Below are 13,471 nucleotides of genomic sequence, written 5' to 3'. Positions count from 1 at the left end.
TTGCAATTCGTATGCTAACCACGGCTGGTTCCTTTTGGATTCTTGAGTTACTCTCCGTGGACGAGGTAATGGTAAATTGAAAATAAAATCTTAGGAAGAACTAAAGTATACATATGAAAATCAAACTTTGTTCCTTTGTACGTTGACAATGTCTCTTTAAATCCTAATACTTTAAACTCTCTGTTATCGGTGGATCTAGAAACTAATACATGTTCTCATCACCACACAGTCTGATGGCAATGCAGCACTTTATGAATCATGGAAGCAAGATTAAGTCATGATTCTCCTTGGAAGTAAAAATTTTGTTGTTGTTGTTGTTTGTAATCTTGAGAAAGTTTCTAATTTATAACATGGTAGAGATGTCATTGCCTTCACAAGAATTTTTGACTAAAACATCAAAATCTTCAAGTATGCTGGATAACAGAGTATTTACAGTATTTGGGAAATCACTGAAAAATTCAAACTTCTTTTACCCTCCTGACTGCATCCTCACCTCCAAGACAAAGCACAGTACGTCATTTTTTTAGCCACACAGCACTTATTTTGACTCTTGACCTGTTAAATGAAGGATCAAGTTGAGAAATAATTTAGGACTTACATGATTGAAGAGTGATGGGGTCTGTTGTGTTTGTTGACTGACATTATTATAATCTGTTATTTACTCGTGGAATCAAAGGTAGAGTTCAACTGAGCAATTCAATTTCCAAAGATCATTAATTAATGAAGCTAGTGACTCGTGGTTCGGCACCAAAGTGAAGAATCTGCCATTATAATCTTTTGTTTCCTTCTATAGTTGGGGGTGGGATGTTTTCACTAATTGCCGACAAGAAGAGTGTCTTCCTGGGCCTTTACTGGTGACTAGATAATGTTTTCACATCCAAACAAAAGACTATTATCTTTTAGTGGACTCTTGCTTGAAGGATCAAATCATGGAGTACTAGGAAAATATGTCTACTGATAAAAATCATCCATTTTTTAAAACATTGCTTTGGGGCTTTGTACCAAAAGAAGTCCTAGGTCAAGCCCTCTCACTTCCTGTGGGTGTCATCATAGGGACAGCAGTCTATGTACGATACACCCATTACAGGTCGTGGCTCTAGACCTTGACTATTTAAAGTTAATTGGACAGTCCAAAAAACTGAATATGTTACACTGATTTTTTTTTACACTGATATTTTTTAAGTGACTTGACTAATATTTAGTATATCGGTTGGGTTAATATAAAACCAGGGAAGGAAGTTTAAGACATCTTCCACTGTGGTCAGGTTTGTCATAACAGATGGAAGAAGGTAATCACTTACGTCTTTGATTTCCTGGGAAACATTGGCCAGTCTTGACAAGCCCTTTCTAGTTAAGCTGATTCTCTTGTCCCCTGATACTCTGATAGCACCCTTGGCCAGGTTCCTGGGGGCACCAACATGGCAAAGTAGGGTGATCTTGCAAGAGACGCATGTTCTTAACCTGCCAAGGCAGGTCGATGGGATCTGTGGACCAGTTTCTGACATCCCAAGTAACTATGATGCTTAAAGTATTTTAAACGATTCCAGGTCTATAAAAAAAGTGATGATGCTTATATGTATACCCTATATATTTTTTATTACAAAAATATTGAAATAATCCATGAGTTATTCCACTCTGCACCAACTATAAAAAAATACTATCAAAGTTTGACCGGCACTTTTAATGCAACAAAAAGCACCATGACCGGGGGACGCTGGGAACAGAAAGTGGGGAACGTTTACTTGCTGGACGGAGGTATTTAGAACCCAGAAGCTTGTTGTAAGAGTGCGACTTTACAAAGGACTCAAATACGAATCTTAGTGGATCTAGTGATAAGCCCTCAATCGGTTCAGAAGGGTTTTCTTATAGCATATTCACTGCATCTGTCTGCTTATACTTACTAAAATGTGTCCCAAAGCCTCTAAGAGACACATCACTTTGACCTTGGATGGGGGAGGGGGGAGTCTGTACACAGCGAAGGACTTGACTGTTCGTGCTTTCTTCCGCTTTCGGGGGGCTCACGCCACTCATGCTCAGCCGCTCAGGGCATCCCCGTCCATCTCGTGTTGGACGGTGTTTGGTACCAGAAGGGTGTGGCGTGGAATGTTCTGGAATCTGGCCTCTCCGCAGTCACGCAGAGCCTCCACTCCTGGACCTGAGCACAGCCCGGCTCTCCCTCCGCTCTGCCTTGACCTTCCCGTGTGAGCTGCACAGGCCGGGAAATCAGATGCTCATTTTGCCTTTTTCTCCCGCTTCCTCTTCGTGGTTTTATCAAATTTTTGCAATTGAATACTGCATCCTGATTATCATTGAACTTTCATCACCAAGGTATCGAGATCCTTGGTCTCGTCAAAAGCCAGCCATGGGCTGCGTGGGGTATCTGTCATGAAAGATGTTCTCAACTGAAAATTTAAAATGGAAAAAAATCCTGACATGTTGAAAACGAACCATTCCATCAATTCTAATACATGCGTAAACACACTTGGGTTTTCTGTCCATTGGATAGGCTTTTCACGCATGGGATTGGTTTTCACGTGAGAATGGTTTATGAATTCTTTCTTAGCTTTACTATTTTTTTTTTTCTGGAGTCTTGAGGGATATGTTTTCTCTCTCTTTGCTTTTATATTCCCGTGGGAATCACAGCTTTGCATCAAAAGAAATCACCTAAGCTATTTTGACAGGATTGGTGTGTGTGTGTGTTAGTGTGTGTGTACACGTGTGTGTATGACTCAGTATATTTTTATGCAAAGATCAGTTAACTCCATCAAAACACCCTACGGATCGGAGGCAACATTTCCCATAATAATAGTACCCTCAGGTGGATGTGCTGAAAGGCGGGGCAGGAGGGGTTGGTGGCGACAAGGGGTCCTACTGAGCTGGCCCGTTCCCTTCAGATGGAGCAGTAGGGTCTCTGGGCTGCTTTTTCAAAGGAGGCCAGCAGCAGGCTGTCAGCTGATGCAGGGCCAGACACGCATCCTGATGACGGTCAGACTGCGAACAGCACAGCTCGCTGCTCGACTCCAGGGCAGAGTTTTATTATTGCCTCGGCCCGGCTGTCACCCCTGGGTCTGGAGCTTGGGGCCCCTCCAAGCCTTCTTGCTTTACAGGGTGGTTTCGTACTCCAGCCTTTCCTGGATGAGAGCATCGTCTTTGTACTGTAGCCTCGGAGGAGACGGGGAACCTTCAAAGGCTAAAATGGCCTTTCGGAGGCTTCGGTCCAAAACGTGTCTCTCCCATGCTGGGTACCTATTCCTGAACAGGTCAATTTTAATGACAGATTCTTCAATCCGTGGTGGGCGAGAGGACGGGGTAGACGGGGCCGTGGGCCTCACCTGAAACACAGGCACGCACCCGTCCCGCTCTGCGAATTTCTGGTCGCGGTCGCCGGCCACGCTGCGGGTGTTGGAGAGGGACCGCAGGGCGCTCGTGGCCACTTCTGGAGACGGCGTGAAGGCAGCGGCGGGGTCCCCGCAGGCGCAACTTGGGGACCGTCCGAGTCTGGGTCCGTTGGGGTGAAAGAAGGCATAATACATCAGCATAAAAACAACGCCAGTTAAAAAGCTGCTGAATACCACACACAGCGCTGGGATGGCAAATGCGTCCGCGATCTGGGGAGCCTTGTAGAGGTACCAGAGGGCACTCAAGGCCGTGTTTTCCAAAAGGATCACAAAATAGTAAATGAAGAGCCTGCAGCGTGTCCTGCCCTCCTTGACGTTGAACCAGCTGAAGATATAGATGATTCCCACCACCATGTCGAACACGATCTCTTCCCATTTGGTGACACAGAATTCTGTCTCACAGTGGACGATCCAGAAGGTCATGATGCACCAGTGAAGGACGATGAAGATCCCGAAGTAGAGCTGGAAAACCGAGGCGAAGAGGGCAAAGGTGATGACCCTGGCCGCAATGGTGAAGAAGTGCCAGCAGAACTGGATGACCACGGCCATATAGCTAATGGGCTTCTTGTCATCACGAGAGTCCCGGAGGGCCTTCTGGTAGGAGGCCAAGGCCCAAGCCAAGGACACGAGGGAGGCAGCCGCTGTGAAACCTGCAAAGGCAAACAGGAAGACAGGCTGTCAAAAGCGAGATGCGGTGTTGTCCCTGGAAAGAAGTCACGTGGGGCTGGGGGCTTGGGGCAGGCTAGCTTCTACCACAGCAAAGCTCTTCATTTCCTTGAGTTGTAGCTGGACTAAACACTCAGATGGGGGTCCTAGGATCTGTCCTCTAAGGGGTCCCATCTATATGGACAAGACATGAGGCTAATGGGAGTGCTCCTGGGGACCAGCATGGAGCCTGGGGCTGAAGATGGGGAGGGGTGTTAGCTTTCTGTGTATTTGGTGTAAAGAGACTGGGGAGGTCCTTTTGTTTGGCGGGAATATAACTGTGGATGGGAGATTGACAGAACTTGGTTGCTTTTTCATCTTTGCCCCTTATGGCCTGCATGACTTTGGACAATCATTGACATTGGCGTCCTCATTCAGAAAGTGGATGATCTCCAGGGCGCCCTGTCAGCTTTGAGATTCTGTGATTGAAAGGGACAAATAATGACAGGAGACTTGAGGGGCTGGTTGGTTCACCTTTCTGCTTCTAAACAGGAATAAATGTAGTTCATTCACCACAGAAAGTTAACTGCTTCTTGAACATAAGAAAAGGAGCCCATGGAATCTCCTTGGCCATGTTTCTTGTGATACCTGGTGGGCAGTCTGTCCTAATATGATCCAAGGCTCTTCCTACAGCTTCTTTCCACTCAGAAGAAGAAATGACTGCTCACCATCACGCACCTCTTATTCTTCCACAAATTAAATATTGTACAGAAATCACGTATCAACCACGTTTCTTATTATGCAGAGAGCCCCATTTGGTTAGTAACCCCCCAAAAGTATGTTTCCAAATTTAAAAAAATCATTCTTATTGCTCCCCTCCACTTTCGCTCCACCTGCTGTGTCTGAAGCGTCACCTCTGTGGTCGTGATGTGGACAGGGCTCACCTGAAAACACACCACCTCCTTCAGGGGAGAGCTCTCTGGGGAGTTCCCCTTTGTCACTGACACGTCAGGTCAGCCTGCACCGCAGCTGGTTTACTTAATAAGCCGTAACGAGGCTTACCAACGCTAACAAAGGTTTTGTGCGTTTTTAAGCCCAGCTGGCTTTTCCTCACCAGATCTATTCCTAATCATTGTTCTCCCGCTATGGAATGGGGGCTGCCAACAACTTAGGATGGAACTTGCACTTTTCTGTTTATACTTCAGTAGAGAAAAGCTGTTGTCTATGGTCCTTGAAGAATGAATTTCAAAAAATGATTCTTGTGGCAAAGACCCACACTAATTGATAGAAAAAACATTCAAACTCGAAAACCATTTCTTACACATTCTCCTTGAGAAAGGTGAACTCCAAAAGACAATTATTGATAAAGAAAATATTTTCCAACAACACGTCTCATGTCTGCTCCCTGTCAAGCCAGCAGAACATCCACATCTTACACTGGGCCTTCAGGTTTTTTTCCAGCCAGCAAAAAAACCTTTCATTACTGCAAGCCTCAGGCAGTGTAGGCGATATTCCTAGGTCAGTTAGCCACCCGTGCACAAAGGAGTTTGCGATAATATAACTTTTAGGCGGTGGGAGCACCAACATCTATTCTAAAGCACCTCCAAGAGTGAGAAGAGAGGGAAGGAGGAAAAGTTACAGAAAGAAGAAACCAGGTGAGAGGATGGGAGATAAAAGGTGATGGAAGAATTATGCGAAGGACATACTTATTATCAGTTTCGTGTATAAGAACAAATCGTAGTGCCATTTGAATGTCAACACCCGTGTGTGGGACACAGAAGCCCTCAGGAGCTCTCTCCTCATTGGCACCATTTGCGACGGTGCGGGTTGCTTCTTGCATAGACTGTGTTCTCCTTATGCGTTTGAGCTGTGCACCTGGGCTGCTTCTCTACTTGCACGCCCTCCGGGTTTCCACCCGCCCGCATCCTTCAGGACCGCGCGGAGCACAGCGCCACCTTCAGGAGGATGGCTGCATTGTTGGTCAGGCTCCAGCCAAGGAAGGAGCGAGCGACTCCATCGGGCAGTCAGATCAGGATACCAGTTACTGAAGGCTGTTATTCAAAGCAGTGAAAATCGTAAACAACAACAACAAACTTTACGTATACAGCATCCTAAAATTATTCGTTGTCGGATTTTAAGAGAATTGGAAAATTAGCTTCGTCCAAATTCTCCTGTAATCATCACCCCTTTTATTATTATGCCGTAAAAAAGGAATTCAGCCTGCATTTGACACACCATACAATTGTTATGACAATATTCTGGCAGTAGAAAAATGAAGACTTTCTATCAGCTTTGCTTTCTATGTATCTTACAATTTAAAAAGTCATTACAAAGGCAAATTTCGTGCCCATCATAACCGTTCCCTTCATGAATTATCTGTTTCACAAGAACTAGAATTTCCCTTGTTCATTTGATGGTGATTTTCTTTTTCATCTGTTTAGCAATTAATTTGTATAAGACAAATATATGCCTGAACAGAAAATGGGGGGCCCTTTTAGAATTACTCCTCATTACAAATTCACACCCGCCATGAAACGCTTTAATTCTTTTGCTTTTTATGCAAATGATATCAGCTCAATTGTTTCAAATGCCAACGTAGATATCCTCCACAAGGCACTGTGTTATTATAGAGGTAGAATTCTCCAGAACTTCTGAGGCGCTGTGCTGGAACCTGGAACTCTAAGTGATCCTTTAGCCAACAACATATATTTTAACTTTTTATTTGAAAAGAATTGTAAACTTACAGAAAAATTGCAAGAATAAAAATAGTAATTGGACACACATATCTTTGCCCAGATTGTCATTTGGCCTCATTTGCTTTATCACTGCCCTCTCTCTCTCTCTCTCTCTCTCAAACATATGAAAGTATATTGCACACACCTCAGCTGCTGTGTTCCAAATTTACAGGTTGAAATCCTACTCCCTAAAGGTGATGGTATTAGTAGGTGGGGCCTTTGGGAGGCCCTCATGAGCAGGATCCCTGGAGAGAACCCTAACCCTTCGGCCATGTAAGAATATCACGAAGAGTCTTCCACCCAGAAGGGAAGAGGGCTCTCACCAGACCATGCTGGAACCCTGACTTCCGGCTTCCAGATTCCAGAACTGTGAACAAGATGTTTCTGCTGTTTATAAGTCACCCAGTCCGTGGTATTTTGTTATAGCCGTTGGAAAGAACTAGCACAATGATTCTTTACCCTAAAATACACCAGTGTCTCTTTCCTATGAAGAGGGATTTTCTCTTAGATAACCACAGTACATTTATCAACTCCAGTCCATTTAACATTGGTACAATTTTTCTTTTTAATCCACCATCAGTGTTCCATTTTCATCAATTGGCAAACAATGTCCATTACAGGATTTTCCCTCTGGTATTAGATTGAGTCTAGAATCAGGTATTGCATTTGCTTGTTTTATCCATTTAGTTTTCTTTAAATCTGGAATGTTTGCACAGACTTTCTTTGCCTTTTATTATTTGGCATTTTTTGAAGAGTACAGTACCTAAAAAAGAAAGAAAGAAAGAAAGAGAGAGAGAGAAAGAAAGAGAAAAAGGAAAGAAAAAGAGTGTTCCTCTTCCTCATTTTGGGTTTGTCTGTTTCCTCATGGTTATGCATTCTAAGCTGGAATACTACATAAGTGACACTGAACAATATTATTCCCATTACATCATTAAAATGCTAAAATATAAAGATTCCTTCTGTAGTCCTAGGAGGTGTACAGTGGGTCTCATAGTATTTTCTTTCAAAACAATGAATAGCATATAGCTCATGAAAACTTCATTCTAAGGTAAAAACCAGCTCCAGAGGACTCCATGGGATCACACTATTTATTAAAATGTTAAAAAAAGGTGATAAGACCTCAGAGCTTCCCTAGTGCAACAATCTCATTTTAAAGAAAAGAAACTGAGTCTTACTCTCAGGCGTTAAATGAGCTATCTTCCCTCCCTCCTCTCCCTAACTTGTTTCCAGTGGAAATTATGGAAGAGGTGTGGGCAAAAGTTCTATCATCTGCATTTAAACATTATCTCCTCTTGGAAATAATGGATAAAGGGATTAGGATGGGATATAAGACCCTTGAAATATTACAATCCAAGAGATCGTTTTATGTTGAAACCTCTAAACTAGAAGGGGACTACTTCTGGCCCCTGGATGAAATTAGTTCTCTCTAGGAGTATGTTTTATATCAAGCACACCCCCATCCCCATTCTCTTCCTTCAGATCACTTATCCCAGCTTATAATTATGTTTTATTTTGTGCTTGTTTAATCATTGTGTTTCTTACTGGAGTGGACCTTTAGGTAAGGAAAAGTTCCTGCTTATTTACTTTTCTGTCATTTTGTGCCTGGCATATATTATGACTTGGAAGGAAGAAACAAAGAAAGGAAGAAAGAAAGAAAGAGAGAGAGAGAGAAAGAAAGAAAGAGAGAGAGAGGGAGGGAGGGGGGAAGGAAGAAGGAAAGAAGGAAGAAAGGAAGGATTCTAAAGATAGAGTCAGAACCACAGATAGAATGAGACATTCAAAAAATTTGCACCATTCTTCATTGCTCTCCTATTCTGCTTCTTTGCAATTTCAGTCTGAGCTGCAAATGCCAAAACACTGTGAAACGAAACCTGTCCTCCCATTGTGTCGTTCGTGGCCTGAGTGTAAACAAGAGTTCCTGGAAAACACCTGGAGAATGCTTTATAGGATTTATAGCCTAATTCCCCGGATGTAGGACATTCAGGGAATTGAACCAAGTACTCTCATTCTTTGATTCTTCAACAAACAGAATGAGCCTCTTTCCTTCTCCCTAGGGAGGGCAGAACTGCTGCCTTTCCCCTGCTACAGGCCAACCAAGGGTTAGTCTCAGGGAAACACCTCGCCACTGGCCCATGTTCACAACCAAACTGAAGCTGGTGAGAAGGGCTCTTTTTTTAAAAAAAGAAATTATTATTGTGTAAAATTTCAAACATACATAATAGCAGAGAGAATAATAGAACAGGTATACCCTTCATGCAGAATTAACTCCTAGGTCTGAGTTCTGAAATCCATCACGAGGGAAGCGTGAGGTTTGGCCGGCAGGGGGCGCCGCTCGACGGAGCGTTGGCTCGCGCCTTCCTGAATCTCCCTGATGCTCCTCTCCCTCTACTGCGAGACGGAAGCTGTGCTGGAAGCTGACTCGCTGATAGCTGATGTTTCCCGGCTCTTCCTGGGAAGCCTGAACTGGTAGCTCTCAGCCCGACTCCCTCTAGCTCAGCTGGTCCCCCAGGCACCTGCCAGCTCTCCCTTTCCCCCGAGACACGAAATGCTGTGCTCTACCTTGAAAAGCCACATCTCTCCGGTTAATCCCGCCTCACCCTTCAGTTTCTAGGTTAAGCACCATTCCTCTGCGTAGGGAAGCCTGTCCCAGTTCCTAATCTAAGTCCAGCTCCCCTGCTATAAGCGCGCACCACACCTTGTGCACACCCACCTCAGCGTGCCAGGATCTGCCACTCTGCTTGGGTACCAATTTCCAAAAATAGCCCATTTGTCATCCAGTAGCTGCTCTCATATTGCCTCCCAATCTGCCCACCATCTTGATCGCAAACTTCTTTATTTCTCTTCTTTCCACCCCATTTCTCCATCCTGTCAATTTCAACATGTTTTGGAGGAAATTTAAAGTATTTTCTCACCAATGGTTTGGGAACGGATGCTTTACAACTTAACCCTCCTCGTTATGGAGGCGAGATTATCACATGACCATTCATAACGTATGTAGTCTTTCATCACAAACACGATAACTTTTTCCCCCTAAAGTACAGTCCCTGAACAAACAGACAAAATATTGAATTTTAGATGACCACGTAATGTTGATTTCTTGCAGTCAAAACAAGTTATGGTTTCCTTTTTTCTCCTTCTTCACTCAAGTCACAGAAGATAAAACCTACAGCTTCTGACTTTGAGTTCTGAGTTTCTCTTACCCAAAAGAAAGATATACACTCTAAAAAAAAAAAAAGTTACAGCCCCGTTAGTGAGTGGGACACACATAATCATAGACAAAGAAGGAGGGAGTGTTTGTGGGGTCCTTGCTTTGTGCACAGGGATGAGCTAGGTACCTACAGCCTTTGTCCAATTTAAATTTCATGATGACAGTTTGAGGCAAGCACTGTTTTGCATTCAGGGAAACAGAGACCTAGAGAGAGGCTAAATACCTTGCCCAAGCTGATGTGATTAGCCAGGAAGATAGACAACTGAGTCCATGGATTCCAAGCTCTGCACCATGACCACAGACTGGATGGGAGCAGCAGCCACAGCAGGCGGGATGAGGTGTGGACAAGTGTGTGAGGTGTAGAGCTCGTGGGCTGGCGGGATGGAGGTGACCCCAGAATAGTGCCACCCTCAGGGGTCTGACCACGAAGGCTTCCGTCCAGCTGCTCCTTCAGGCTCACCATGACCACACTTATTCCCAGGCCAAGGGATCCCGTTTGGGTTTCTTTGCACAAAATGGATCAGAAACACAAGCACCAAGGAGGAAAATCAGGATTTCCTTATCTTCATATTTTCTGGACTAAACAGCCCTCCTAATTTTCCTGAATCTTTTCTTTTTTTTCTTTGACCACGTCACACAGCTTGTGGGATCTCAGTTCCCTGAACAGGGATCGAACCCTGGCCCTCAGCAGTAAAAGCATGGAGTTCTAACCACTGGACCACCAGGGAATTTCTTTTCCTGAATTTGTAACTGAGGAAAAATGTTGCCCAATTCAAGAGTAGCAGGTCATGAAACCAGAAAGGTTTTCCATTTCTTCAGCATGTTTAGAGCTTGTCTCTTAGTTACAGAGATAAAAGCAGGAGATCCACTTGGCTGGACTCTTACTGAATTCACCTAGTTGAAAGAATGTAATAACTGAAAAAATGTAAAGCCCCTTATGCTGTGATCTTTGTGGAGTGAGGTGAAGGGAAGGAAAGTAATACAAACTTCACTGGGTCTAAGATGTTCGAAATCTTCTTGCGTTGAAACCATTTTATCTCTGTTTTAAACCTTGTAATAGTTGTGATTAAAAATATTTAAATGCTTTAATATGTGTAATTTTGGTAGGGATACGCACTCTTTTCGTAATCCATCCTGAGGATTTCAGCTTCTTTGCAAGTCAAATTTAAGGCTGCTAAGGAGTTGATAAGGGAAACACAGAATTGAAATTTTAAAAAGTATTTTAATAGGAAAGCAGTTGACGAAAGTTGTTGGGAGAAGCAAAGTGTCTCTCCTCCTTAAGAAATGTAGAAAGTAATTTCCTTCTGATTGGAAAAAAAAATCTTAGGTGATCTCACATAGCTGCAGCTCATCTTAATTTTTAAATTATTTTTAGATTAAAAAAAATCCCAAGAAGGCAAACATTCTGTGTGTAGGAATTTGAAAACATCTAATAGCTTTTCTCTAGGAAAAAATTCTGTATTTAGGAGAAGGTGAGAAGTCACCATTCTTTGTACAGTATTACAAATTGCAAGGTTAAATTTATATTGAAAATAAAAAGATGATAGAAATGACTACTCAAAAGACATAAAATAAGTAACCCGAGATGCCCAGTAGAATTAAATTTTGCTTTAGAGTAAGTTTATTTTCCATACCATTTTTTAAATTATCAATCACTCTATTTTTTTCTTATAGATTAAAAATTTTTTATTTATTTTATTTTTGGCTGCTTTGGGTCTTCATTTCTGCACCCGGGCTTTCTCTAGTTGCAGCGAGCGGGATCTACTCTTCGTTGCGGTGCGCAGGCTTCTCATTGTGGTGGCTTCTCTTGCTGCGGAGCACGGGCTCTAGGCACACAGGCTTCAGTAGTTGTGGCTCGTGGGCTCAGTAGTTGTGGCACTCGGGCTCAGTAGTTGTGGCTCGTGGGCTCTAGAACACAAGCTCAGTAGTTGTGGCGCACGGGCTTAGCTGCTCCGCGGCATGTGGCATCATCCCGGACCAGGGCTCGAACCCGTGTCCCCTGCACTGGCAGGCGGATTCTTAACCACTGCACCGCCAGGGAAGCCCTCTATTTTTTTCTAGAAGTTTTCATCTGTTGGATGGTAGGGGGTGTAGTGGGGCAAAATGAAGAGAAACAAAAAGGCAAAAACAGGGACAGAGACAGGCAGACAGCAGCTGTAACCTTCTCTCACCTGGCAAAGAGGGACACGGATGGACAAGAGCAAAATTAAAATAATAATTTTTAAAAAACCCGATATATATAAAACTGCTCTGTGGTTGACTTTCCACATTGTTTAGCCCCTTTTTTCCTTACAGCATCCTTCTTGAATGTGAGTATTTTGCCATTTTACAGATGGGGAAACTGAGGCTCAGAGAGACGAAATATTCTTATCAAAGGGTGGCAAACTTTTTCTGTAAACATAAGAAAGATTTGGGGTTTTGTAGGCCGTATGGCTTTCTGTCAGAAGAGTTCAACTTTGCCCTGGTAGGGAGAAAGCAGCCGTAGACAATACTTAAACGGAAGAAAAAGTAGGTGATGGGCTGGATTTGGTCCATGAGCCTTAGTTTCCCGAACCCTCAGCTGACCCGTGGACACATTTTTAACAAGTAGCAGAGTTAGGATTTATACCCACATTTTCCTGACTTTAAACTCCCTAAACTCATTGAAACATTTTGGACCAATGATGAAACCTGGTAACGTTGGGACACTTTTTGAGGTGGCTATAGTGTGATCGCTGTCTGGATTAAAGCCCGGAGGCCCTGTCACCATTCACCCAACCAAAGAAATGAAGCTACAGGAAAGCGCTGTTGCAGGGTATCCTGTACATAGGATGACGTCTGGGCACGAACAGTCGACTGTAAAGTTATCTAATCAGGAGCACGAATGCCACACCTCAGGAAGCTTGATCATTTCCAGAAAAGCAGGTAGGCATCTGCAAAGTGAAAGGGCAAGATGGCCCCCTGGTTCAGGCAGTTCCCCACTTGTGGACAGACCAGATCCTGCTACTGGTGAGGCCCCAACCATACCAGTGGAAGCACGTCTGAGGCAGACTCTTTGGCTGTTTCTCTTCCCTTATGTCCCAAGGTGCTTCTGCAGTCTGCCATGCATGTAAATGTGATGGCCCGCATGCTACCAATCACCTGCTAGTGTCAACAGTATAGACAGTTACTGGCCTATTTAGAAGAATCTGTGATTCAGGGCATCCCTGGGAGAGTGACAGAGTCTGGGTCCCCGGGGTTTAAAATCAAGTATTAATTCTAATGAAGGCTGCTGTCTACGCACCCACAATCAGAGTTATTCATGCTTAGAGAACTTGGAAGGGGGCCCAGAGGATGCAAAATGGTGACACTAACCCAGGGTAAATAAAATTAACAAGAGTGAGGCATGCAGGGGCGGCAGGTGGCCAGTGTCGGGTGGGTGGCGAGGTTGGAACAGAGCCAAGGATGTGTTCTGGGAGGGCAGAGCGCTGGCATGTGATGCTCACGGTGACATGAGGTGGTGTAAA

General features: G+C 43.9%; 1 protein-coding gene across 1 annotated transcript in view; it reads right to left on the bottom strand.

Moving 5' to 3' along the window:
- Positions 1-3,101: 3,101 nt before the first annotated feature.
- The window catches only part of XKR4 (XK related 4), a 322,931-nt gene continuing 312,561 nt past the window's right edge, over positions 3,102-13,471 (bottom strand). Inside the window, exon 3 of the mRNA XM_060116110.1 lies at positions 3,102-4,048. Within this exon, the coding sequence (XP_059972093.1) occupies positions 3,102-4,048 (947 nt within the window). The remainder of the gene's footprint in view (positions 4,049-13,471) is intronic.

This window comes from Mesoplodon densirostris, chromosome 13, assembly GCF_025265405.1.
Source record: "Mesoplodon densirostris isolate mMesDen1 chromosome 13, mMesDen1 primary haplotype, whole genome shotgun sequence".
NCBI lineage: Eukaryota > Metazoa > Chordata > Mammalia > Artiodactyla > Ziphiidae > Mesoplodon > Mesoplodon densirostris.
The sequence above is the reverse complement of the archived record's forward strand: the minus strand, read 5'-3'. Positions and strand labels throughout refer to the sequence as shown.